Source organism: Puma concolor, chromosome D1 (assembly GCF_028749965.1).
Source record: "Puma concolor isolate L17-30 chromosome D1, mPumCon1.1.hap2, whole genome shotgun sequence".
NCBI classification, from domain to species: domain Eukaryota; kingdom Metazoa; phylum Chordata; class Mammalia; order Carnivora; family Felidae; genus Puma; species Puma concolor.
Window position 1 is genome coordinate 7,641,740 of NC_141676.1, and position 25,129 is coordinate 7,666,868.

Here is a 25,129-nt window from a genome sequence, read left to right on the forward strand (position 1 = left end):
AGGGTTATCTCCAATGTACAGAGGAGGAAACTGAGATTCAGAGAGGTTAATAACGTGCCCAAAGCCACACAGCTATCGAGTGGTAGAACCAACCAAAAGAAGGCCGTGGGGCCAGCGTGTAAGGAGCAAGGGGCTCACGGTCAAGGCGAGCCAGGTCTCATCAGGCAACGGGAAGCCGTACAGGGTTGTTAAACAGAGGAGCACATCCCTTTGCTTGACACTCCTGAGACGCGTTGGGAAATGCAGATAATCCTCCCTGAGAGTTGTTATGAGGATTCCATGAACTGGTGCCCAGCCGGAGCGTTCATTAAATGGTCCCTGGTGTGGTTGTTATGTTTAGTATTAATAATATCAAGGGTCCGTCCAGATTTGACCCCCTGTGAATCTTACGTCTGTTTGCATTCCCTAAAGATTCCAGCCTGGGAAGTCCTCCGGGAGCACCTGCTCTGGGTGAGCCAAGCACCCAGACTAGGGTGACTAGGCCTCGTCCCCTGGCGGCGGAGGGCCCCTGGCTTGCTCAACATCTCCCAGTCACACCCTTCCTCAAGCCTCGGAGGCAGGGACCGTGTCACCGATTGCTTTCACATCTGTCACTCCACACACGCCTGGCTGCATCTCAATCTGGTTCTCTGACTTGGTTCGGCTGAGTCAGGCAGAGGGAGGCTTTGGGGAGAGTGGGAGCTGGGGACGGGCTTCCTCATCAGATGACAAAGAGATCCTGGGATCTCAAGGCTCAGTTAGCTGTTGAGGGATGTTCACCAGAGTCCAGCAGGGGTCCCTTCCCTTCGGCTGGATTTCTCCTGTAAAATTTTTTTCAGGGGCACCTGGGTGGGTCTGTCGATTAAGCGTCCAACTTCGGCTCAGGTCGTGATCTCGAGGTTCACGAGTTCGAGCCCCGCGTCGGGTTCTGTGCTGACAGCCCAGAGCCTGGAGCCTGCCTCGGATTCTGTGTCTCCCTCTCTCTCTCTGCCCCTCCCCCACTCGTGCTCTGTCTCTCTCTCTCAAAAATAGGTAAACATTAAATAATAAAAATAATAAGGAATGTAAACTGGTGCAGCCACTCTGGAAAACAGGATGGAGGTTCCTCAAAAAATTAAAAATAGAACTACCCTACGACCCAGCAATAGCACGACTAGGCATTTATCCAAGGGATACGGGTGTGCTGTTTCGAAGGGACACATGCACCCCATGTTTATAGCAGCACTAATCGACAATAGCCAAAGTATGGAAAGAGCCCACATGTCCACTGATGGATGCATGGGTAAAGAAGATATGGGATATAGATACAATGGAGTATTACTCGGCAATCAAAAAGAATATCTTGCCATTTGCAACTACGTGGATGGAACTGGAGGGTATTATGCTAAGTGAAATTAGAGGAAAACAAATATATGACTTCACTCATATGATGACTTTAAGAGACAAAGCAGATGAACATGAAGGGAGGGAAGCAAAAATAGTATAAAAACAGGGAGGGGGACAAAACATAGGAGACTCTTAAGTATGGAGACCAAACGGAGGGTTCTGGAGGGGTTGTGGGAGGGGGGAGGGGCTAAATGGGTCAGGGGCATTAAGGAATCTACTCCTGAAATCATCGTTGCCCTCTATGCTAACTGGACATAAATTAAAAAATAAATAAATTTAAAAAACAAAAATTAAAAAAAAAAGGGAAAGAAAATGTGTCCACACAGAAAACTTTAAAAATAAATAGATGAAAAAATAAATAAATAAATAAAAATAATAAAATAAAGTTTTTTCAGACCCGTGATCAAAAACGCCAAGACTGCGTAAAGGTACAGAAAAGAAACCAAGTCTCGCCCTCATCACTGCCAACCCCTACCCTCTGACCCCCCCCCCCCCCCCGTTAGCATGTTCTATGTCATCTCTGAGATGCGGCTGCTCACGTCCGTCTGTAACAGGTGGATACAACCACACACGCAGGGCTGTGCACCTCCGTGCTTCGCAAAATATTTTACAATCTGCTTCATTTCTCTTCAGAGCCATTGGCCTTGGCCTTTTTAATGGCAACGTGGTGTTCTGCTGCGTTGCTATTCCATCATCATTTAAACTCTGTCTTGTTGACAAATATTCTAAATATCTGCAGTGCTACAACGGCTCCCTTCTCAGATATCTTTTTCTGGAAGTTTTTAAGCAAGTCCAATACCCACGACTGCCGGCATGGGGATCCACGGGAGGCAGCCCGAGAAGCAGAGAATGACAGACAGACAAACGGACAACGTAGTCACCTGCAATCCCGCCCCCCCCACCCCCCCACCCCCCCACGCCGGGGCTCAGCACAGGATAGGAGTGGGAGGGATCGCATCTCCCATCTCCCAGTTCCCTTCTGGTTTTGAATTCTCTGGATAGCCCTGGTCCAACCCCAAAGGCCAGAGGCAGGAGGGCTCTGGCGTTCGAGGAAGCAGAGTCCAGGGAGGCCAGGCAAGTGGTGGCCAGGTCCAGCCGGAGCCCGGGACCCACCAGGGCTGAGTCAGAGAGTCGCTTTTGCTCCCTGCCTGCAGCAGGCCCAGAGCCCCACCTGGTGCCTCCGAGGCCCTCCAGGAGCCCAGTTCCCTCAGCAGAAGATTCAGGGCTCAAGTATTAAAGAGAAAACACAGCCTCCAGGGCCTTCTGGGCACCTGGCCCTCTGGTGTTGGGTCTGAGGGACTCCCTCCCCCTCCCCCAAGCCTCTAAGAAGGGATGGTTTTCCTCTCTGCCACTTGGGGGTGGAAGTAGCTGAGCCAGAGTTGGGCAATTGCAGAAATGCCCAGCGGAGCGGCCCGGAACCAGCCGCCAAGGAGCAAGGAGGCAGCGGGAAGCCAGAGCCAGGGAGGGCGGGACCCAGGGCCATGCACCCAAGTGCGGGGGCCAGGTCCCTGGGGACTCGGGGAGCCACCTGCAGGACCTGGGCCCCAGCAGCCAAAGAGAGCATGCCACAGTCCAGCCGCCACCACCTGACACTTGCCTTGCTCTCCCCAGGGTGCCTCCACACTCCTGGGGGTCGGGGGGGGGGGGCACTCACCCGGCCTCATCCTGAGACTCTTACCCAGGCAGACGCGAGCTACAGTCCTCCTCCAGCCCGTCTCCACCCAGCGCCCAAGGAGTCTCTTGGAACTACTGGCTCATGACCTTTTCCTGCTTAAAACCCTCCCATGGCTTCTCCCTGTGCCGTGAATCAAGTTCCACCCTCTCACCAGGACCTCCGAGGCCCTGCTGAGTGGCCCCAGCTGTCCACAGCCTGATCTCTTGCTTCACCCCACCTCCTCTGGCGCAGGGCCCTCTCCGCTTCCTCAGCCTCCCAGCCTGGACACCTTCGAATGTGCTGTTTCTCCAACCCCCCCCCCCCAACACACACACACACACACACACCCTCCCTCCCTCTCCCCCTGTCTGGCTCCTTCTCACCCTGCTGGTCTTGCTTTGATGGCCTGTTTCTCGGAAGAGATTTTCCTTTTCTAAAGACCCCGGTCCTTTTCCCTAATAGCCTATCTCACTCTACATCCTCTCTGTGCACAGTGCCCGCGTGAGCGCCCCGACGGGCACCGACCACTTCCCCCGTGCTCTGTCCTTCACGTGGACTCACTGCTCAGTCCCCTCCTCCGTAGGTGTGTAAAATACCGGGGCTATTATTATCACCCCCCTTTTGTGAGGAAGAAACTGACACACAGAGAGGTTAAGTCGCTTGCCTAAGGTCACACAGCCAGGAAGAGGAGGAGCCAAACTGCCGAAGGCGGCCGCATTAATGCTTCTGAACAAACGAATTCCTATTTCAGAGATCAGGAAAGTGAGGCTCAGCGCGAGGGGGTGGGAGCCAGCACAGTTAAGGGTAAAGCCAGCATTTCTTGGAGGACTCCAAAAGCTGCATCCCCTCCCCTCGCTCCCCCACTGCCTTGGGGATGCTGGGGGAGCAAGGCGGGGGGCCGGCACCCAGTTAGCAGGCACAGGGGGTGCAGCACCAAGCCCCACGGGTGCCAGGGTGCCAGCCTCACTCGTAATTAAAGACGCGCACATTAAAGGCAGCTCCAAGAGACCATGAGCTATCTATCAGGCTGGCAAAAATAAACCCAGAAGGTAAAGCTCGGGTTGGCACACGGTGAGGAGAGAAGCCCACGTCACTGATGGCTGTCAAAACGGCCTCAGAGTTGGGGCGCCTGGGTGGCGCAGTCGGTTAAGCGTCCGACTTCAGCCAGGTCACGATCTCGCGGTCCGTGAGTTCGAGCCCCGCGTCGGGCTCTGGGCTGATGGCTCAGAGCCTGGAGCCTGTTTCCGATTCTGTGTCTCCCTCTCTCTCTGCCCCTCCCCCGTTCATGCTCTGTCTCTCTCTGTCCTAAAAATAAATAAACGTTGAAAAAAAAAAAAAAACGGCCTCAGAGTTTCCAGAGCCCTTGGACCCAACACTCTAGCATTTGGGAACGCTCCCCGAGGAAGGAGCCCAAGAAGGAACGAAAATAGAAAGTGTCGGAAGCCTCCCCTCGCCAAACACCGGAGACACCCCCGTGTCCACCGAGGGAAGCCAGCTAAGCTGTGGCCTCTGGATGAAATCCCATCCCTGCCCTCACCTGGTCTGCTCAGCCCAGACCTCGTTCCTCTCCCGCACCTTTGGGCTTTAACGAGGCTGTTCCTGCCACCTAGAAGACCCGTCCTGCCTCTGTTCGCGTTGTCTATCCATCTTTTACCCACAGACAGAAGCCGTTTTCCCCTCCCTTACCCCGTGGCGGGGCGGGCCAGTGGGCAGAGTCCTTCTGTCATACCCCAAATGCATCGAGGCAAGCACGGAGCTGTGGTGGCAGGGCCAGCTCCATTAGGACAGGAGCTCAGTGTCTGGAGTCCCGCCTGGACGTGGTGCCGGCAGGGCCCGTGCCCAGAGCCCTCGGCGCCCTGTCCCTGGAGCCCAGCACAGCACGTGGCCCCGAGATGACCTTCGGCCGGGGAGGGGGGGGTGGGGGTCAAGCAAGACACCCGATGTGACCGTAGGGCCACGTGGGGGCGAGCAGCACCTCCAGAAGGCCGAACATGCCTGTCATAACCAAATAAGGGTGTGCACACGGGCATCACTCAGAAGCCACCGAGATTCAAGATGTGGTGGTGACGGTTATATGACTTGGTCAATAGACTAACCAACCACTCAACTGTGCCCTTATAAATTTTTTTTTTACGTTTTATTTATTTTTGAGACAGGGAGAGACAGAGCATGAACAGGGGAGGGTCAGAGAGAGGGAGACACAGAACCCGAAACAGGCTCCAGGCTCAATCAGCACGGAGCCCGACGCAGGGCTCGAACTCACGGACCGCGAGATCATGACCTGAGCCAAAGTCGGCCGCTTAACTGACTGAGCCACCCAGGCGCCCCTCAACTGTGCCCTTTTAAAGAGTGGGTTTTACGGGGTGCTGGGTGGCTCGGTCAGTTAAGCGTCCCAAACTCTTGATTTCAGGTCAGATGATGATCTCATGGTCCATGAATTGGAGCCCCACGTCAGGCTCTGCGCTGACAGCTCAGAGCCTGGAGCCTGCTTCGGGTTGTGTCTCCCTCTCTCTGCCCCTCCCCTGATCATGCTCTGTCTCTGTCTGTCTCTCAAAAATAAATAAATGTTTAAAAAAATGTTTTCAAAGATGGCAGATTGATATGCATGTTGATTAGCACCAAAAACCTGTGCATTCACGCAGATGTTATCCAAACGTTTGCAGCTGTATAAACACACACACACACACACACACACACACACACTTTTCTGTCTCTACTGTCTCAACATCCATGTGGCCAAAACTCAACCATGACCAGTAAGGTGGGTTCCCCCTTGGGGTCAATACCCTCCCGATCATGGTACCTGCCTAACTACAGCCCAAACCTGGTCTGGGCCAGGAATGCCGCACCCCTCCAACCCTCTCTTTCTCTCAGAAGCTCATGCCTGACTCTAGGGCCTGGCCGAGACAACCGCTGGGGATGCTTTCCCAACCCCTTACCTCCTTAACCTGTGAGGCTTCAGGCGTCAGACAATGTATGGAGAATCCCGAGGACCTACATAATATGGATAAGAGAGTCACTAGCCCATTATACTGATGAGAAAACTGAGGCCCGGAGAGGCATAGTCACGGGAATCACAAATGACAGGACTGAGGTTTGACCTCTCTCCTAACTCCCAGCCCTTTCTCTACCCACATGCAGGCTTGCATGGTGGAGAGAAAGAATTCTTTTTGTGTTCTTTTTCTCTTTTAACCATGTTTTGGGTTCTGACTGCATGCCAGGCACTGTGCCCAGTGCTTTACGTAACTCTCATCTGTTCCCCACAACAACTCTATGAGGTGGGTTGGATCATTCCTACTTTTTTTTTTTTTTGAGGTTTATTTATTTCTGAGAGAGAGAGAGAGAGAGAGAGAGAGACAGTATGTGAGTGGGGGAGGGGCAGAGAGAGAGAGGGAGACCCAGAATCCTTAGCAGGCTCCAGGCTCTGAGCTGGGGCTCGAACCTATGGACCACGAGATCATGACCCAAGCTGAAGTCAGACACTTAATTGACTGAGCCCCCCCAGGCATCCCTATGATTAGTCCTACTTTAAAGATAAGGGAAGTGGGGTCAGGGAAACTAAATAGCCTGCCTGAGGAGGTCTGACCCCACTCTGTATAATGCCTCTCAGGTGGAGGTGGGGGCTCACCTGAAATTTCTGGAAGGACTTCAGGGGACGTCCTCAAAACCCTTAAAAAACATGCAGGTGTCCATATGTGCACACACATGTGCAAACATGCATTTTATTTTTTTTATTTTTTTTATTTTTTTTAATGTTTATTTATCTTTGAGACAGAGAGAGACAGAGCATGAACGGGGGAGGGTCAGAGAGAGGGAGACACAGAATCTGAAACAGGCTCCAGGCTCTGAGCTGTCAGCACAGAGCCCGACGCGGGGCTCGAACTCACAGACCGCGAGATCGTGACCTGAGCCGAAGTCGGACGCTCAGCCGACTGAGCCACCCAGGCGCCCCATAAACATGCATTTTCTAAGGAAAAGGGCAAAGCTCTCAGCAGCTCATCAGAGGAACTCCTGGGGCTGCCTGGGTGGCTCAGTCAGTTTGGCTCAGGCCGTGATCTCATGGTTTGTGGGATCGAGCCCCACGTTGGGCTCTGCACTGACCACATGGAGACTGCTTAGGATTCTCTCCCCGCCTCTCTCTCTGCCCCTCTGCCCCCAAATAAATAAATAATCATTAAAAATAAAAAAAAAGAACTCGAGCAAAACCCTTGGCCTTCTGGGTCGGAGTTGCTGTGCCCTTGGGCAGGTCAGGACAGGTGGGTGAGCTTTATCCGGAGATGTGCTGGGCGAGTGTCTCAGGGTTTGTTTTAACACGGGCCCTATGGCCACCAACAGCCCAGGCGGCTCATGCCCACTGGCCTCCAGGTCCAGCCCCGGGCTTCCATAACCTGCTGGCCCTGGCCTGCCCTGCCCTTGTCCACAGGCCTGAAACACAGTCGGTCTGCCCTGGAGATGGGGCTCTCTACCAGATTCTCTTACAATGTGGTCGTTAATCTCAGGCCCTCCGGTATCCAGGGCCTCTCCCAGGACACCAGGCACCCGAGCAAGCTGAGATGTATGGCCACCTCCGCTCACACCTGACTCTCATCCCTGCGGACCGAAGGGGCCACCAAGGCCCTGGAAGCCCCCTCAGAGGCCACCGAGGGGTAGCGACAGAGACTCAGCTTGCCCTGATGGCGAGGGGCTGCAGGGAAGAGAAATAGGGTCCGCAGCCCGCGGGGGAGCCGTTGGCCAGCCATTTGCAAGAGGCTCCGAGAGCCCAGCCGCTGACTTGGGTGCTGTCTCCACCTGCGGCTCTCAGGAGGCTCGAGACCACTCACTGGGGTGCACACAGGTGACCCTGGGGGAAACTCTCACTTGTAGAACGAAAAGACTCAGGGAGACGGTGTCCAGACAAGCAAGGCCCTTTCTGCTGTCGTGTCATCGAGGACAGGGCTGTGAGCGAGCGGGAGCTTGGTAGAGGGAGATTATGAGGGAAACTGGAGGGAGGGAGGCCGCTTGCCCTGCCCCAGCCCGCGACCCCCAGGGGGCGGCAGGTTGTGGGATTTGAAGGGACAAAGGTCAGTGGGTGGGCCATCTCTGGTAGGGGGGTGGTCCCCCTGCTGAGTGCCCCCTTCACACAACACCTCTCCTCCCCGGCCCCCTCAGACCTCCCTCCCATCGTCCAACAGGTTTCCACGTCCCAGCCCCCACCTCCCTGCCGCCATCATCCGACGTCGGCATCCTTCCCTGTATTACCTACCACTCGCCGCCTCGCCCTGCCCCCAATCCGGCTCTGCCTCACCCCTTTCCCGCGTGGGAGCCCAGGTATGACACTCACCTGTCGCTGCCGCACAGAAATCCTTCACTGGCCTGAGGTGGCCACAGGGTGAAAGGTAAGCAGCCTACTGCCCAAGGTCTAGAAGGTTCCCCTGCCCTCCCTGCCCCCGTCTCGCTGCGCTGCTCTCTGCGCTGCTGGTGGCTGGGCTGTTCTGCTCTCCATACCTGTGGCCACACTGTTCCTTCCCTCTGCCAGAAGGCCTCGAAGCCACTGCCTCCAGGTCGTACCCTCCTCCCCCTCCCTGACCTTCTCCCCAGCCTCTCAGGAAGGGTGGCCTGCCCTGACCAGCTCTGGGGGTTGCGCCGCCGCAGGGAAGGCACGGGGCCAGGCAGCTCCGCACGGTGAGTAAGGCCCACACCCATGCCTGCCCTGCGGCCAAGTGACTGGCTCAAATCCGAGCTCCTCTGAAGTGGCTGAAAGAGCTGGGCCCATTTGCTTAAAGTCTCTGAGCCGGAACAGGGCAGTAACAGCTTAGTCCCCACTGGATGACTACATCTGAAGACGCAGTTCTAAGTATCTGCCCTCCTTAGGACTATGCTCCTAAACACAGCAGGGGCCTAGTAATCCCGCCCGCTGCCAAGTGCAAGGCTGCCCAGGGACAAAAGGCAGAAGCCCCGGAAGGCAGGGCCCGGAGATAGCAATGGCCTCCCTGACCCCCAGCCCCTCACAGGACACCCAGTACTGGTCAGGCCTCACCGGCATCTTCTTCCCCACACAGCTCACCTAGACTCCCCTCCCGGGAAGCTTTCCTGGACCCAATCAGTACTGCCCCCAGAGACGGTGCCCTTTGTACCCGTCAGGTGGTCTCAAGGCGCCAAGAGCCCTTTTGGGCTGAGGGTGCTCCTGGGAGGGGTTCGACAGAATCTACGAGAACGGTGGGGCTAAAGCTTGGCCCAGGTGGTGTGGGTGCCTCGAGCCAAAGCTCCCACCTTAAGGTTCAGGGTCTGAATGAGATCAGCCAAGGGTCGCCTGGGCGGCTCAGTCGGTTAGGCGCCCGGCTTGGCTCAGGTTGCGATCTCGCGGTTTGTGCGTTCGAGCCCCGCGTTGGGCTCTGTGCTGACAGCTCGGAGCCTGGAGCCTGCTTCGGATTCTGTCTCTCTCTCCTCTCTCAGAAGTAAATAGATAAACATTTTAAGTGAGATCAGCCAACACCCAGAGATCAAACCATGGCTGCGAGCCAAGCTCTGTCCGCCTAGACCCCTTCCAGATATACTCCCTCTGCACTGACCGTTCTTTCCCTTGGGTTTCAGACCACTGGCCCTTTCTCTGCTTCCTAACACTTCACTCAAAGGCTCTCCCCGACTGTCTCCTCAATTCCATCAGGGTCCCCCATTAGCACCCCTTCAGCCCCTGCCCACAGTCTCACAGCCGTGACTGTGGTCAGGCCTGGCCCTCACCAACCAGCAATACACAACCAAGGAGTAAAGGTGAACGAGAAATGTTTATTGCAGAACTTTGGTCCAAGTTCCCATCCGGGAACTGGCCCCTCTTGGGTTTGGACTGGAGCCCTCTGTCCGGGGCTGCACAGGTGAGACTGGGGAGGGGAGAGAGAGTATGTCTGGGCCCAGGGTCTCAGAGCTGCGAGATGATGTTGGAGGCCAGGCTGCAGGTGAGGCCTGTACCATCCGGTTCCACATTCAAGGACTTCACTACGCCATCCTCTACCACCATGGAGAACCTGCCAGAAGGAGAGACCGGGCCAACTGCAGCGGCCTGGGCCTGGAGGCTGGGAATGGAGACTGGAGGGGCGGCAGGGGAACCCCACAGGGGGACCCTCCTGCTTTTACCTCTGGAGCCGTCGGTTTCCAAAGAGAGACACCAGTGAATCATCTAGTAACAAACCTGTCTCCTAAAAGGGAAGGCAGAGACAAGACCTAGAAACTTCCAGAACAGAGCAAGCACCCCCACCCCACCCCACACACACCCAGCGGCTCCCCATATTAGCCTCCAAGTTCCTGTATCCAAAGCCCGGCAGAGGGATCGCCCTCTAGGGTGGGGGTTGCAAGGGTACACTCACCTTCCCAAAGGCCCCTGTGGGGTCAGCCAAGAGCCTAACCTAAGGAGGAAGTAAAGGTCAAAAGAAAAATCCCATACCTGGCCCGTGACCCGCCCCCCCCGCCCCCCCAGCACCCACACCTCACCTTGCCTCCAGAGTTGTGAGCTCGTCCCCACTCTGCGGTGACAAAGACATCATTAACGCTCAGACAGGCTATCACCTGGACCCCTTTGGCCTTCAGAGCCTCAGCCTGCTCCACAAACCCTGGTAGGTGGGTCTAGGAGGGGGAAACGAAGGGTCAGCCCAGGGATACTTGCCTCGGCTCCTCAACCTCCCCTTGATCTCCAGGCCACCCTCACTTCCCTCTCTGACACCTTTGATCCAACAATGAGAAGCATGTAAGCCACACTTCCTTCTTGCCTTGGCCACAAGGAAGCTCGGATCCAAACTTAAGTGTTCTGTGGTCACCACGAACTTCCCGTGGACAGGACTATAGTTTATTTACCCCAGTCCCAAGTGTCTTCCGTAGAGCCCCTCGCCGGCAAAATCAATAAGAGATGTTGGGTTTGATTACAAAACCCTTTTCTCCTACATTCCTGGCACCATTACTGTTTCCCAGCCTCCCCAGATTTTCTGAAGGCTCTGGTGTCCTTCTTAACCATCACGTCACCTGCATACTTTTTTTAAAAAAAAATTTTTAATATTTATTTTTGAGAGAGAGAGAATGGGAGAGGGGCAGAGAGAAAGGGAGACAGAATCTGAAGCAGGCTCCACGCTCGGAGCAAGCTGTCAGCACAGAGCCTGATGCGGGGCTTGAACTCACAAACTTCGAGATCATGACCTGAGCCCAAGTCGGACGCTTAACCGGCTGAGCCACCCAGGGGCCCCTCACCTGCATACTCTTGTGGCAAACTGCCCTAGGACTACGCGGAAGACCTACGAACAACACAGACGAACAACACAGACGTGGGCACAAGACTCCAACTGCGGAGTCCCAGAAGGCAGGTCTCACCTTGGAACAGCCAGGGGTAAAGGCCCCAGGGACTCCAAACAGCACTCCCTTCTTGCCCTTGAACAGCTCTGCCAGGTTCACCTTGTTCCCAGGTTCCCCTTCGAAAACCTCCACCGAAGGGATGGCCTCTCCTACCTAGAGGGAAGGATTTAGTAAGGAGTTAGCTGGTTACCTGGTAAGTTACCAGGGGAGATTGACTAGATGAGGAGGGAAATGAGGGGGTGGATAAGGGAGGCCAAGGGTAGGGCGAGAAACCAGACCTGGCAATTGCTCCTGGTGGAGCGGAGTTGATAGAGTTGGAATGTCCCAACCTGTCCAAGCTTCCAGAGGTCCCTCCCTGTGACCCTCCCCTCCCCACCCCCACCTGCCAGTTACTCCCAGGTTTCAAGGTGGCCCTATTCCTTTTACCAGCCTGTTGGTGACAACAGAAAAAGGGAGAGAAGGCCCCTCTGGGTGTTGCAAGGGATTGAGTAAACAACCCACTTTTCTGACCATAATGAAGTGGGATAAATGGGCAGGGGAGGAAGGGCAAGAGCTCCATTTGGGGGCGAGGAGGAGACCGTGGCAACAGGGAGGGAGAGGACCCCGGCCGGGTCTGAGCATCCAGCCCCCAGGAAGAGAAAACGGAGGGCAAAGGAAGGTGAGAAAGTTGCCTGTAGGGAGGGGAGGAGACGGGGTTGGGAGGGAAGTATACAATAAAAGGAATCTCTCGGGGCACCTGAGTGGCTCAGTGGGTTAAGCGTGGGACTGATGATTTCCGCTCAGGTCACGATCTCACGGTTTGTGAGTTTGAGCCCCGATTCGGGCACCGTGCTAAAAGCGTGCAGCCTGCTTAGGGATTCGCTCTCTCCCTCTCTCTCTCTCTCTGTCTCTCCCCCACTCTCTCTTTCTCAAAAACAAATAAATGAACGTTTTTAAAAAAGGAATCTCTCAAAAGGGATGGATCGGTCTACCTGGGAGTGTGTGAGGGCTTCGTGGAGCCAGAGGACGTAAGCAAAAGAAGGACGTGTCAGGGATTGGGAGGAAGAGTAAGCAGCAGGAGGAGGAGGAGGTCTCAGAAGCGTGTGGAAGGGGAAGGAGGGGGTGGTTGCAAGGAGCAGGGGATGGTTCCAGATGAGGGGTGAAAGACTCGGAGAAAAGTGGGAATTAGCCACGGGAGAAGTGGAATGGGGGGAGGCACAATATTGGCTTTCACAAAAAACACTTGTTTCAAACGATGGGTGAAGAACGATGCCCTGCAATAGAACAAAAACGTACAAGAGGGTACGGGGTTGGGGGGGAGGGGCATGTATGGGGGTTGAAAGGGGGCCCTGGACAAAGGAGATGGTTCCAGAAGGCGCAGGAGGCCATGGTATTCAATCGCCTGAAAATGGTGGAGACCCGTCACAGGGTGTCGCAGGGTGGAAGTGAAAGGGGGACGGGTGGATATGGGGCATGCACGGGGTCTCGGTGAGGGGATGAGGGAGAACTACGGAAGAGTCCAGCGCGGCGGGCAGCGGTCCGGAGGGCAGGAAAGAGAGTGATTCTCCTCCCGATCACCGGGACGGAGAACACTGGGAAGACGGGCGGGAGGGGAGGTCAGGCAGAGCCCGGCCAGCGGTCACCTTGATTGGGGCCATAGCTGGGGCGGCGCTTCTGAAACCGCAGGCCCCTCCGAGCGTCCACTCCCCTCCTCGTCGCCGATACCCTCCTGCTCTCGCCGCCGCCGATGCAGCCGACCCGATGGCAGTCGCCCGGACGAGAGCTGAGCCCGCCCTGCCACCTAGAAGACGCAGCCCAGCCAACTGCATGCCCATACCAGAGGCCACAATCGCTCCGCCCCCAGGCCCGAGCCTCGGCAGGAGGCGGGGCCTGGCGCTAAGCGCCCCCGCGGGACCCCGCGAAAGGCGGAGCCTCGGCTTCGCCCGCCCCCGGCGAGCCTCCTCCACCGCGCAGGCGTAGGGGCCCGTTGCAGGGGCGGCGCTCCCGGGTCGCTACGCTCGGTTTATTCACATTTGGGGCTGGACCACGGGGGCAGCAGCCAAGGGGCGGAGTTTCCGGCGGCCGCGCAACTTATTTGCATACAAGGGTGGGGGTGTCGCTGTTTTGATGTGCCTCGTTTACGGATTCCTGCAGTGTTTCTTTTCCTTAACCGGAATTGAGGGGCGGGAGACGATGGTGTCAGGCGCCCGCGTGGGAGAAAAACATGGCTTATTTTGCATTCAACGAAGACCCCTGCATTGCGGCGTCTTTACATGTGATTTACACTATGCATGATTTGTAGCGAATGGAAACCACTGGGCCTGCGCCGTAGCCATCACCTGCCGAGACGCTTCCGGTAGCAGCGCGTGATTTGACCAAGCTTTTTCAAATACCTCTCCGGCTAGCACGAGAAGCTCCGTCGTTCCGTCACTTCCGCTCCTCCAAGCCGTCCAATAGGACAGAGACTGGAGCGGCCCCGGAAGTGATGCCACGGAGTTTCTAGCTTTTTCCGGTTCCGGCCTGGGGAGATTCCGTTTTGGCGACATGAAGCTGCTCACCCACAACCTGCTGAGCTCGCATGTGCGGGGGGTGGGGCCCCGTGGCTTCCCTCTGCGCCTCCAGGTATCGGCCGGGGGCAGTCTCGCGCCCGTGTCCTGGGGGACCAGGATCCGGCCCCTGCCTCACAAAACCCCTCCGCCCCGCAGGCCACCGAGGTCCGCATCAACCCCGTGGAGTTCAACCCCGACTTCGTGGCGCGTATGATACCCAAGGTGGAGTGGGCGGCGCTTCTGGAGGCGGCGGATACCGTGAGGACCCTTCCCCACGCCCGTGCTCGCCCTGAGTGGGGGGGGGGTGGACGGGGTCGGTCTCACCGCAGGCCAAGTAGCCTGGCAAGGGTCGGCAGGCCCAGAGGTGATTTAGGCCTTTGCCCACAGTTGCACCTGGTCGAGGTACCCAAAGAGCCGATTGAAGGGTATGAGCATGACGAGAAGTTTCTGAGGAAGATGCACCACGTGCTGCTGGAGGTGAGAACCTGCCCATCGCCCGTTTCCCCGGCCAATCAGGCCGATGCTTCAAGTGCTCAGCTCCGTGTCCCGCTTTCCCGCAGGTGGATGTGTTGGAGGGCACCCTGCAGTGCCCAGAGTCTGGACGTCTGTTTCCCATCAGTCGTGGGATCCCCAACATGCTGCTGAGCGATGAGGAAACTGAGACTTAATGGTGCGAGTCGCTAGTTTTTCATTCTGTAACTGTGTTCAAGGTCATGTGTATCCCCAACCCTTGAGCCAGTGATACGCAAAACAGTGTTCTTGAGCTCGATATATTTTTTTTTTCTCATTAAAGGTTCAAAACCAAAAGCGGTTTCTCTTTGCAGCAAATATACATTAAAATAGAGTCTCTGTACAGCCAAGGGCTCTGGGCCCTGGCTTGCCCTATGTCCCTGCACCTCCCTGGCCAAACCCAAAAATAAATATAGTGTTATTGCTCTGCAGGGCATAGAGGCAGTGCTCCCCCTACCCCTTGAGGAGGCTGGGTGGGAGCTGATGGGGGGGGGGGGGGACCCTGGCCACCCCAGGGGTCCAGGGGCTGGAGCCTGCTTGGAGTTATTGCTTCAAGGGGGGGCAGTAATGCCCAATGCAAATGATGAGGAGAGGAGCGAAGGGGGCAGGGGCCTTTGCTCTCCAAAAACCCCTCTGCTCTGGAGAGAGGGTTGGATTAAGCAGCAGCAAAAGCATCACCCACTGGGAGACTGTGGCCTCCACTCCCTTCCCTCCCTGAGATCAGGCTTCTGCTCCCCCCCACATACGTCCCCTGCAGCCCCCTATGGCTTCCGCAAGGCCCCCTTAACACTCTGGGGGCACGTTATGGCTTGCAAGGGACAGCACTGTGCCCAGAGCCTGGACACACACGTTCCCAGCTTCGAAGACCCCCTGGGAGGGGGGAGGGGAGGGCGTAGGGCCTGCTCCCAGGGGCTGATGGTATTGCCCTGGCCCTGCCAGCAGGCTGTGGCTCTGCCCAGACCCCAGCTCTGCCCCCTTGGGGCTGACCCCATACTGGGCGGGTCCTGCCAGCACCCCCACCCATGCCCACCCCTTGCCTCAGTCCATCATGGCCTCGAGCATCTCCAAGAAGAGCTTGTGCATGGGCACCTTGCCCTCCAGCTTCACCCCATAGAAATGGGCCAGCACTTTGCCCGCTGTCTGGCGAAGGAGTGGTAATGTGAGCAGCAGCCTGCCTGCCCGCCGCCGCTCGGCACCCCCTCCGGGGCCCGCCCGGCCTGCTTCGTACTCCAGCAGGGCCTCGTGTAGAGCTTCTCGCAGCTGCTCCACGGCCTCGGCATCCTCGATGTGCACAGAGTCTGCAAGGAGAGAGGAGAACGAGGCTGACGTGGGCCAGCTCCAGAAAGGGCACAGCCAACACCTGCTTGGGCACCGTTGGATGGGGTCTGAGAAGCCAGGCACAGGTTCGAGTGGCTGGCTGGGGCACCAACTCCCTGCCCCTGCCCGTGAGCCAGGGCCCACGCTTCCCCCCACCCCCACCCCCGCCCCAACTATGGCCACCTCTTGTCCTCCTCGCCTTCCCCTCCACTAAATCGTTCACCTTTCCGTGTGAGGATGACACTAGAGCTCAAAACCCTACGTGCGGTTCCCGGGCCTGCCCTCGCCTTCTTCGTGACTTTGAACAAATCACCCTTCTCCCCTAAGCCCCAGTTTTCCTGGTCGGCAAGATGAGACCGGGCCACCATCCGAGCTGCAAGCTGGAAGGCCTTAGGGAGACACCTGTCCCTGCCTACCCCGGACTCACCTGAATTGGCAAGGGCCAGGGCTTTCAGCAGGACATACTCCTCACGCTCCAGCCTCAGGGCCTGTAGTCGCCTCACCAGCTGCAGCAGGGCAGCCCCTAGTTCCCCCAAGCCCGCTGCTCGCGCTCCCTCTTCATCCAGGACCAGGTCCTCGGCGAAGGCCAGCTCATCCTGCAGTGGCAGCGAGCGCTGGGCCACGCCCAACACCAAGACCTCCATCCATACGCTCTGCAGCACTGACATCTGGTCAGACAGGGACAGTGACGAGAAGCCTGGAGGGTGGTGGGAAGCAGACCTGGCTGAGCAAGTTCATCAGAGCCAGGCGTGGCCTGGCCTACGCAGGGAAGCCCCACATCACCTGGCCCCTTTACCTGGGATGCTCTTGGCCCAGCTGATGGTGACCACGATCTCTCGGTCAAAGAGGTCACAGAGGGTAGCCACGGCCGGGAGGTGTCCGTCAGGGCCCGCTGGGTCAGGCATGGCATACAGCTTCTCAGGCTCAACCACCAGCAGATGGGACACCAGTGCATTTACTGGGGCTGCAGTGACAGTTGGAAGAGGCACTCGAATGCATCACCTTGCAGGCCCCTTCGGGGCCCAGCATCTTCCCAGAATTCCTTCCCCGATGGCCTTCTGAGGAGCCGCTGGCCAGCCACTCTTGGGACACCTGTCTCCAGGAAGGGCTCTCACTACTTCCCAGGGGAAAGCCAAGTCCACGGCCAAGTTCGGAGTGTGAGAAAAACCTGTCCCTGTGCCCAGCTGTGCGACTCAGGGACTGGTGAGAAAAAGGTATTTTCAAACACACATCTTCAGGGAAATGGGAACAGACGAAGGGAAAATTGGGGTCCTGGTGCCCAAGATAACTACTGCTCTGGGGGGACTGACACCTAACGGGCCTCTCGTGTCCTGGCCCCACCCCAACCCTAGAGCTCCAAGGACCTCCAGCTCTCACCGGTTTTCCGAGGGCCTCCAGCTCCCGCCAGGGGTCCCGCAGGGAAGGAGCCCGGGAAGGGCAGTGGGTCCACCTCTGGCCGCCGCTTGTATTTCTGCCGCCCTCCCCGCACACGGTCCAGACGCACTCCTTGAATTGCAGGACAGCGCTGTGTCCACGGGACTGGGGGGGGTACTTGCTCTACAGAGCCCCCCTGCCCAGTTGAGTCCACCAGAACTTCCCAGGCCTTGCCCACCCCAGCCCCAGGCACCCGGGCCCCTGCCCAGCGCTCACCCTCCTTGAGCATGCCCACCCGCAGGCACTTGGTGAAGCGACAGGCCTGGCAAGCCTTGCGTCTCCGCTTGGTGATCTCGCACTCGTTGGAGGCCGGACAGCTGTACTCGATGCTCCCTGCCAGAAAGAGGCAGTGCTCCAGTGGCGGCCTCCCGGGGCCCAGAAGACAGGAGAGCCCCGACTCTCCCCCGCCCCGGGCAAGCGCAGGTCTAGAGAGAGCAGGGGTGCCGGGAGCGGGGCAGTGAGGGGAACGGCCCCCCCCCCCCCCCGGGCCCCTTCCCTGGGCAAGGGAAGCCTGGGACCGGGGGAGCCAGGAGGCTGATCTCCACCCCGAGCTTCTTGTGAAGCCGCATCTCTGGGCCTTCCTGCCCTCAGCTGCTCTCCTCATCTTACTCGGCCTAGAGGAGCATCTAATGCTGCGGATCGTGTCCTGCTCCTACAAACACGAACGCTTTTTGTCTTTTGCCTCTAGCACGCCACATTCCTGGGGTGCCTGGGTGGCTCAGTCGGTTGAGCGTCCAACTTCGGCTCAGGTCATGATCTCACGGTTTGTGAGTTCGAGCCCCGCGTCGGGGCTCTGTGCTGACAGCTCAGAGCCTGGAGCCTGCTTCGGATTCTGTCTCCTTCTCTCTCTGCCCCTCCCCACTTGTGCTCTGTTTCTCTGTCTCTCAAAAATGAATAAACGTAAAAAAAAAAAAAATTTAGAACGCCACATTCCTGGTTTCTCTTCCGTTGGAGAACCCCAGAGCTGCCCTTGGACCCTGTCCCCCCTGACTCAGATCCCATAGTGAGCTCACCAGTCGTGGGCCTTCAAATTTCTATCTCCAGACCCGCGTGAACGCTAGACTTCTATTCTACTGCCTCCTCGACATCTTGTACGTCTAGAAGGCGTTGCAAACTTAACCTGTCCTAAAAGGAGCCCCGGACCCACCAGTCCCAACACCCACAGCTCCATCTGTCCAGGTCCTCGGGCAGAAATCCAGAAGAACATCTCCTCTCACACCCAAACCGAACCGGTCAACAAAGCCGGGGCCAGCTTGACCTCCTCGTAGGTCCAGACGCTGACCCGTTCTGCCCGGGCACCCGCTTCTTATCCTCGACCCCAGTTTACCATCACCTCACCGCACCTCGTGCTGGTCGCCTCCCCTGTCCTTTTCTCCTTCAGCGAGTGTGGACACGGGTGCCAGAGGCAACCCCTTAAACTCAAGTCAGATCCCGCCCCAACCTTGCTCAAAACCCTCTAAGTGACTTCCCTTCCGGGTTAAAGCCCGAGCGAGGCCGATGAGGCCTACAGCCCCCCACCCCCCACCCCCTTGCTGTGAGAGTGTCAGGTGCCCTTCTGCAGGCTTCGGCTGCTTGTCCCTGCCTGACGGCTTCTCAGCAGCTCTCCACACCAGCTACGCACGTACGCATCTTCGTTATCTGTCTTCCCGCTTCGGCGTCTGCTTCATGAGGGCCAAGATCGCTGAGCGCGAGAACAGGGCCTGGCTGTAGTGCAGGTCCTAACGACTGGCTGAATGAACATGTGGTGGCCCTCCCGGCCCCACAGGGCTACCACGAGGCCTGAGTGACGCAGCCAGCCAACGCGCCCTTGGCCCGCGCATTCCTTCCCACGGTGTGCCTTCTCCTATGCCCCATATCCAGGCCTGCGTGCACAGCTCAAGACACCTCCTCAGGGAAGACCTCCAGGAGAGCCCCCAGCCCGGCCAGGTTCCTTGGCACACATCCTGCTCGTCCCTCTCCTGCACGTGCAATGGCTGTACTACGACACTTCTGTGCAGCTCACCATTTTCTCGCTCCCCTCTGCTAGAATGTAAGTGGCTTCAGGACGGGAGAGGTTCTGCCACCGTCCCAGCTAGGTCCCCACGCCTGAAACAGTGGCCGGGACAGCCAAGTGCAGGTCTGTGAGGAACAAGGGCTCTGGAGGCCCATCCTGACACTATCACTTACCGACCGTGTGACCTTGGGCAAGTCCCGTACCTAAGCCCTCAACCCCTCAGTTTTCCCAGTGATAAAACTGGGATAAAAACAGGACTTTCTACAAAGATGGCCGGTGAGAACTCAAGGGAATATCGGGGTAACACAGGCAGCATGGTTCACAGCGCCCAAATGCTCAACAAGTGATTGCCATTGGGGCGCCTGGGTAGCTCAGTCAGTCAAGCATCTGACTTCGGCTCAGGTCCGTGAGTTCGAGCCCCGCCTCGGGCTCTGTGCTGACAGCTGAGAGCACGGAGCCTGCTTCGGATTCTGTGTCTCCCTCCCTCTCTGCCCCTCCCCACCTCACGCGCACGCTCTCTCTGTCTCGCAAACATAAAAACATTAAGAATCAAAAAAAAAAAAAAAAAACCAAAAAACTTGCTATTTACGGCTAACGCTCAGTAAAGATTTGTCAACTGAGTCGACAGAGAGTGAAAGGTTCCAGGGCGGGTAGAACCTGTTAGTTCACTGACCTTCAGAACCAGAAGAGAGCACAAGTGGTTTTAGAGCAGTGGGTCTTGGCCAGATCAAAACCCACTGGAACGTCACAACCCACTGGGAGCCATCGGTCCGAAGTTCAGTTATAAGTCATAAGCAGAGGCAGCAGTCAGCGGCGGACCTAAATCGACCCAAGTTCAAATGCCGGTTCTGCCATTTTCTACCTGTGGGACTCGAACAAGGTTTGAAAAAGCTTCCTGGGCCTCCGCCATGGTCCCAGTGCTGGCACCTTATGGGTTGCCAGGGGAGTAACAGATCAGACGCATAGAGGGCACAGTGCCTGGCCTAGGGTAAGCCCTCAAGAAATGCTCCCCAAAAGTACACGTTATCTAAGCCCTGAAGTAACCAGTGATTTCCATAAAAATAGAAGTAACAAGCACATCTCAAGTAATGCTTATTATATGTCTCCGTCATGCTCACTCATGTTTTGCTAGGTTTTCCCTGAGTGAGAAGAATTCAGCAAACACTGGCAGCAGGCCTGTTTTACCTAAAAAGTCTTTTTAAAGTTAGGTGCCGAAGTATGACGTAGCCGCTCTCAGTTACCCCATAAAGACCTGCCTTGTGCTGCTGCTGCTGCTTTGGGGAAATCCACCAAAGGGGAATGTTCTATGCTGCTGAGAGGTGAGCAGCTGCCAGAAGCTAGAACAACATTTTGGAGCGGGCAGAGTCTGCCTCAAATTCTTCAGAGCCACTGTGGAAGGTGCTAGGCCTACAGTACCCAGAAACCTAGAAGGCTTCCCGAGGCCTCTCTCACGTTCCACCTCCCATCCATCAACGCATCCTGGTGGCTTTCACTTTTTAGCAAAATGGCATTCCCAGGAGGTAGGAGGAAGCCGGGAACCCCAAGTTGTACCGCAGCCGTCTGGGGGCCTACTGCCACCCGTTGGGGGACGCTAGGCCCAGAGGGCAAAGGGCATAGGAGTATGGTGGGGGCTCACCCTGGATGGTCCTCTTGAAGAAGGCTTTGCAGGCCTCACAGGACGCCACGCCATAGTGGTAGCCGGAGGCCACATCCCCACAGACCAGGCAGAGGCGTTTGGGCAGGGAGCTGAGCACCAGCTTCCCACCACCCTGCTCGCCAGGCCCAGCCCCCTCCCCATCCTCCTCTTCCTTGTGGCCTGGGAGGCAGCGGGTGGGAGCTGGGCCAGGGGCCAGGGCCACTGGGGGCTCGGTTTCAGTCTCCGAGGAACCCTTTGGGCTGTCGGGGCTGGCTGGCTCTGCCTTGATGTAGAGAGGCTCAATGCCCACCACCTGGCTGGACATGGCGCTGGTCACCTGCAGGGAGAGACCTGTCAGGTCACAGGGAGACACTGGGATGGGGGATGGAGACACCGTGCCACCCGGGTTGCCCAACCCCAGGCCTAGAGCCAGGCTTCCAGACTCACTGAGGGGGAGGGAAGGGGGGCAGAGTCCAAGGAAGGGCTGCCCAAGAAGACGCCCCCCCCCAGCTGTTGCTATGGGAACAGAGTCTCCAAAGCCTCCAGGGCCTGTAACTGATGGCAAGGTCTCCCACTTGGGATCCCGGAGGAGGCCTGGAAACTCCTTACTCCCACTCAGAGCCCGGAAGCGGGTTAATCTTAGTCCCCAGGCAATCTTCAACCCCTTCTGGAATCCCCAGCCAGTAGCAAGGTACCTCTCAATTTTCACCAGATGTTGGGGACCTCGATGATCTCCCCCTCACCTGGGTGTCCTCCATTCAGAAGCGCAAACCAGGCACACAAGGGCAGTTGATGTGCTCACAAGTGTGGGTTCACACACTCCCACTCACCTGGGTTCTAGGTGTCTTCACATGCTCACACATGCTCACTCTCTGCGGGGCACTTCCCATGCCTCACCATGGCCTTCCCCAAACCCCACCTCTCACTCGTGCTCCCATTAATCTTCACACACTCCTCCCAAAGTTCACACCCCATAAACAAAGTCACACTCAAGGCTCACAATCACCCCCCACACACAAACTCACTCCCACTCACCATGCCCCCCACACTGACACACACTGGCATAGACTTGTGGGAACACACTCAGAGCCTTTCCACACCTGACACACCGCCCCTCCTGCCCAAGCATGCCAATCCCATGCCCACCGGCGGACGCGGCTCCACCTCCTTACACCCCACCCCACCCCCAACCCCCGGGAAGCACATTCACTCTTCCACTCCCGCTGCCGCAGAATCCTCCACCTCTGGGGCGCCCCGCCCCCCCCAACCTGCGCACACCTACGGGAAGTTGCCTAAAGTTGCTTCGCCTCCCCTCCCCCTCCGCCCGCGGGGGACCTCTATCAGGTTATCAGGAAGTAAATGGGGAGCGCCAAGGAGGAGGAAGTTCTCCCCCGCCGGTGCGATGACCTTTGACCCAGAGAGGAGGGTGGCCCAAGGCCCCTTTGAGCGCCCCCACGTGGTCTTCAAAGCCCCTTCTCCAACAGGGAACCCTCCCTATCTTCCACCCCGGCCCGCCCCTGGGACTTCGACTTGCTCCAGGTGCCGGATTGAACCCTGCCCTGGGACTGGACCCGAGGCCCAAGCCTGACCCTGGCCAGGACCTGCAGCCCGAGCCAGAACCGGCCCCTGTCCCGGGCCGACGCACTAAGACCTGAACGCCGGATCCCGCCCAGACCCTAACCCCGTCTGGCTCTCGACCCGGTCCCAACCGTGACCCGGGCTGGTCCTGGAGCCGGACCCGCCCGGAGCCCGCCCCCCCGCCCGCCTCCCAACCGTGCTCGCACATGGCCCCCGCGCCCCGCCCGTCCACCCCCCCAGCGGCGCTCCCCTCCGCCCCCGGACCTGGGGCTCCGGCAGGGCGGGCGGGCAGGCATGGGGGCCGAGCGGCCCGGAGCGCCGGGGTGAGCCTGGGGCCGCGAACGGCCCCTCCTCCGCCGCCTCCTCGGGCCGCACCGCCCCGCCGCGCCGCGTCCCCTCACTCGGCGGCGCCGCCGGCGGCTTGTAGGACACAAAAGGACATCGCGGCCGCTTCCTACTCTGCTTCCTCCAGCTGACAGCGGGGGTGGGGCCGGCCGTGCGCATGCAAAGCAGGGGGCGGGGCTCGGCGCCCTATGCTAATCAGACAAGTGGGGCAGGCAGCGCCTGCGTGCCCGGACCGGTCGAGGCGGAGCCGGCGAAGCCAGAGGGCGGGCCTTCATGAAGGTCCCGCCCACCGCCGCCGAGCCAGATTGGCGCACTCGGGGAGGCGGCCGCCAAGGGGGAGGGGCCAGAGGAGACTCGGCGAGGGGGTTGGAACCATGAGCGCTCTTACGTAACGAAGGAGGCGGAGCGCGCTGTGCGCGAGATGAGTGGGCGAGGCGGCTCAGGGGCCGCAGTTGCGGGGCAGGGAGACTTACATATGTAAATGAGGCGGGAGGAACAGAGAGGTTAGTGTAACTGCATATGCATGAAGGGCGGAGCCTAGCGTGCCCAGACTAGAGAGGCGCTGCCCCTCTCCCTTCTCCCCCTTCCCCCAAGATTACTCCATCGGGGCACTTGGACCGCAGATCCAATATCCCCACAAAGCCGCTGAACCCGGGGTGGGAGAAGCAGACATAAAACATGCAAGAACTCCTGGATTTCAAGTCCCGGGAAGGCGGAGCCAATAGGGCCTGGACAGAAGAACGCTCAAGGTCACTGCGGTGACCGAGTGAAGGTCACGGGGAAAGGCGGGGCCACGTGCGTCCGCCTCACGCGGGCAGCCACGCACTGACTCACCGATTGTGCACAAGAGTCTTTTATTTCTCTAGGACTCAAATTCCACGTGGACGGGGTCAGGTTTGGGTCTGGGGACAGGACAAGGGCCCGGGGCTGGAGTCCGGCTGTCCCTCGAGCCCGAGGCGGTGCTCTCAGTACGCCAAGGGGTTCAGCCTCTTGCTCCGGCGCCTCTTGAGCCCTTCGATAGATCGCTGCAGCTGCTTGGTCAGGAAGTGGTCCCGGCCTATGGCTGACCGGTAGCCTGGAGGGCAGAGCTCCGCTTAGGGCAGGGAGCAGGGGGCATGGCCTCCCCAGCAGTGCGTGCCGCATGTGACAATTGAGCAACCGCGGGTGATTTGGGGTGGCAGGAGCGCTTGGCGCTCGGGTGTGTGTTAATCTGGGAAACTTTGAATCTCCAAGGTGCTGGGCCCTGACGGTTTTCTTTCAAAAGGTCAAGTCATACACCTGCACTCCAAACAGATGGGGGGTGTGGAGGAGGATCAGAGTGTTGAGGTGGAGGGTGGATGAGGGCAAGGTTAGCGATGTTGCAGGCCTGAACTAGGACAGTGGTAGCCTGCAGCTTTGTGAACCCCTGCTGGGCCACCCACTCTAAGTGATTAGCCAGCAACCCCTCCGTTATTTCGTAAGCAGGGCAAACAAGGGAACTTTCACGCAAGGAATCCATTGTTCAGAGGTTCCTCACAGCACCAAGGGAGGGGGCCAAGACCCCACAAAGATTGTCATCCCCATTCGGCAGGGGGATGGAAACAGCTTTAGAAAAGCCACATCAGCTAAAAAGGAGCTGCCCCGAGGCGGGAGCCCAGGCCTCATGCTCTCCCCACTGGGTGTCCCTGTGGCCAGTCCCCCGACTTTTTACTATGGTGGGGCTCCTGGAACATCGGTGGGTGGTAAGGAATCTGACAGGGTAGACACATCCTGAACTCCCACTCCCAGAAGCCTGAGCCCTGCAAAATCCCCCAGGGTCTCTTGTGGGGTCTGAGGGAGGGGCTTACTCCGGAGGGCTTTGGTGAGGATTTCCAGAGCTTCATTCTCCATGAGTTCCATCAGAGGCAGTGGCAGCTGGAGAGGCAGCAAGAGGTTCAGATGTCCAAGGGACCCCGGCCCTGCCCAGAACTGAAGTGCCCCACCTGCTTGCTCCCTCTAGCCCCAAGACCCCCAACTAACGTGCCTGCCCCGCCACCCTACAAAACACCCTCACCCCTTCACCTCTGCCACCCCCACTCGCCCATCCCCCACTACACTAAAACCCCTCATCTCCCTGGGTGCTGCTAACCCTGTTCTGCTGCTCCGCCCAGTAGGCTCGATGGGGTGTGTGCTTCAAGATATTGAGCGATGACTCTGAGGAAGACATTTCTGGGAGAAGAGAAAAGAGAGATCAGTCATCTCCGGACTGCTGGGTCTGCCCTGGAGCAGAGGAAATGTATGGGCAGGCATGTGATTGGGGGGGGGGGGGGGGCGCGCTGCGGGGAGTGGCCTTCAGAGACCAGCCCCAGGTGCCACCTTATTGGAAAACAGTATGGGACAGTAATTTGCCACCCTGGGCTTTATTGTCCCCCTCACCAAGGTTCCAGTTCTGACTACCCCATTGTGTGAGGCTTAGGAGCAGTGACTGAAACTTTCTGACT

General features: G+C 58.0%; 4 protein-coding genes across 5 annotated transcripts in view; 1 reads left to right on the forward strand and 3 right to left on the reverse strand.

Annotated features, from left to right (window-relative positions):
* Positions 1 to 9,761: 9,761 nt before the first annotated feature.
* Positions 9,762 to 13,212, reverse strand: PRDX5 (peroxiredoxin 5). The gene is made up of 6 exons (XM_086677054.1): positions 12,952 to 13,212; positions 11,348 to 11,482; positions 10,481 to 10,612; positions 10,357 to 10,395; positions 10,127 to 10,188; positions 9,762 to 10,017 (listed from the first exon to the last, which is right to left on the reverse strand). Exons 1-6 carry the CDS (start codon positions 13,141 to 13,143, stop codon positions 9,912 to 9,914), a joined length of 666 nt encoding a protein of 221 aa, XP_086533180.1. The 5' UTR covers positions 13,144 to 13,212; the 3' UTR covers positions 9,762 to 9,911.
* A 217-nt stretch (positions 13,213 to 13,429) lies between these two features.
* Positions 13,430 to 14,664, forward strand: TRMT112 (tRNA methyltransferase activator subunit 11-2). 2 transcript variants are annotated; one of them, XM_025915614.2, is made up of 4 exons: positions 13,735 to 13,930; positions 14,014 to 14,115; positions 14,245 to 14,334; positions 14,418 to 14,664. In XM_025915614.2, the coding sequence occupies exons 1-4, from the start codon at positions 13,853 to 13,855 to the stop codon at positions 14,523 to 14,525; spliced, it is 378 nt and encodes a 125-aa protein (XP_025771399.1). In that variant the 5' UTR covers positions 13,735 to 13,852; the 3' UTR covers positions 14,526 to 14,664. The 2 variants fall into 2 exon arrangements, with proteins under 2 accessions (XP_086533179.1, XP_025771399.1); XM_086677053.1 differs by having other exon boundaries at positions 13,430 to 13,930; positions 14,014 to 14,334.
* Positions 14,612 to 22,813, reverse strand: ESRRA (estrogen related receptor alpha). Its single transcript, XM_025915449.2, has 7 exons — positions 22,590 to 22,813; positions 20,748 to 21,084; positions 17,335 to 17,451; positions 17,062 to 17,190; positions 16,481 to 16,648; positions 16,112 to 16,381; positions 14,612 to 15,665 (listed from the first exon to the last, which is right to left on the reverse strand). The coding sequence occupies exons 2-7, from the start codon at positions 21,070 to 21,072 to the stop codon at positions 15,406 to 15,408; spliced, it is 1,269 nt and encodes a 422-aa protein (XP_025771234.1). The 5' UTR covers positions 21,073 to 21,084; positions 22,590 to 22,813; the 3' UTR covers positions 14,612 to 15,405.
* A 694-nt stretch (positions 22,814 to 23,507) lies between these two features.
* CATSPERZ (catsper channel auxiliary subunit zeta) overlaps positions 23,508 to 25,129 on the reverse strand; it is a 3,337-nt gene continuing 1,715 nt past the window's right edge. Inside the window, exons 3-5 of the mRNA XM_025915690.2 lie at positions 24,778 to 24,857; positions 24,497 to 24,563; positions 23,508 to 23,745 (exon numbers count right to left, since the gene is read on the reverse strand). Coding sequence (XP_025771475.1) covers positions 23,636 to 23,745; positions 24,497 to 24,563; positions 24,778 to 24,857 — 257 coding nt within the window. The 3' untranslated portion in view covers positions 23,508 to 23,635. The remainder of the gene's footprint in view (positions 23,746 to 24,496; positions 24,564 to 24,777; positions 24,858 to 25,129) is intronic.

What these genes read in the sequence shown, in the direction of transcription:
- PRDX5 (XM_086677054.1), bottom strand. Translation starts at nt 13,143, where the DNA reads ATGGGCATGCAGTTGGCTGGGCTGCGTCTTCTAGGTGGCAGGGCGGGC. An exon ending in TTACCCCTGGCTGTTCCAAG is followed by an intron (nt 10,613 to 11,347) that starts GTGAGACCTGCC and finishes TCCCCCTCCTAG; the next exon opens with ACCCACCTACCAGGGTTTGT. An exon ending in CTCACAACTCTGGAGGCAAG is followed by an intron (nt 10,396 to 10,480) that starts GTGAGGTGTGGG and finishes CTTCCTCCTTAG; the next exon opens with GTTAGGCTCTTGGCTGACCC.
- TRMT112 (XM_086677053.1), top strand. Translation starts at nt 13,853, where the DNA reads ATGAAGCTGCTCACCCACAACCTGCTGAGCTCGCATGTGCGGGGGGTG. An exon ending in GCTTCCCTCTGCGCCTCCAG is followed by an intron (nt 13,931 to 14,013) that starts GTATCGGCCGGG and finishes TCCGCCCCGCAG; the next exon opens with GCCACCGAGGTCCGCATCAA. An exon ending in TGCACCACGTGCTGCTGGAG is followed by an intron (nt 14,335 to 14,417) that starts GTGAGAACCTGC and finishes GCTTTCCCGCAG; the next exon opens with GTGGATGTGTTGGAGGGCAC.
- ESRRA (XM_025915449.2), bottom strand. Translation starts at nt 21,072, where the DNA reads ATGTCCAGCCAGGTGGTGGGCATTGAGCCTCTCTACATCAAGGCAGAG. An exon ending in TGGAGGCCCTCGGAAAACCG is followed by an intron (nt 16,649 to 17,061) that starts GTGAGAGCTGGA and finishes CTGTCACTGCAG; the next exon opens with CCCCAGTAAATGCACTGGTG. An exon ending in CTGGGCCAAGAGCATCCCAG is followed by an intron (nt 16,382 to 16,480) that starts GTAAAGGGGCCA and finishes ACCACCCTCCAG; the next exon opens with GCTTCTCGTCACTGTCCCTG.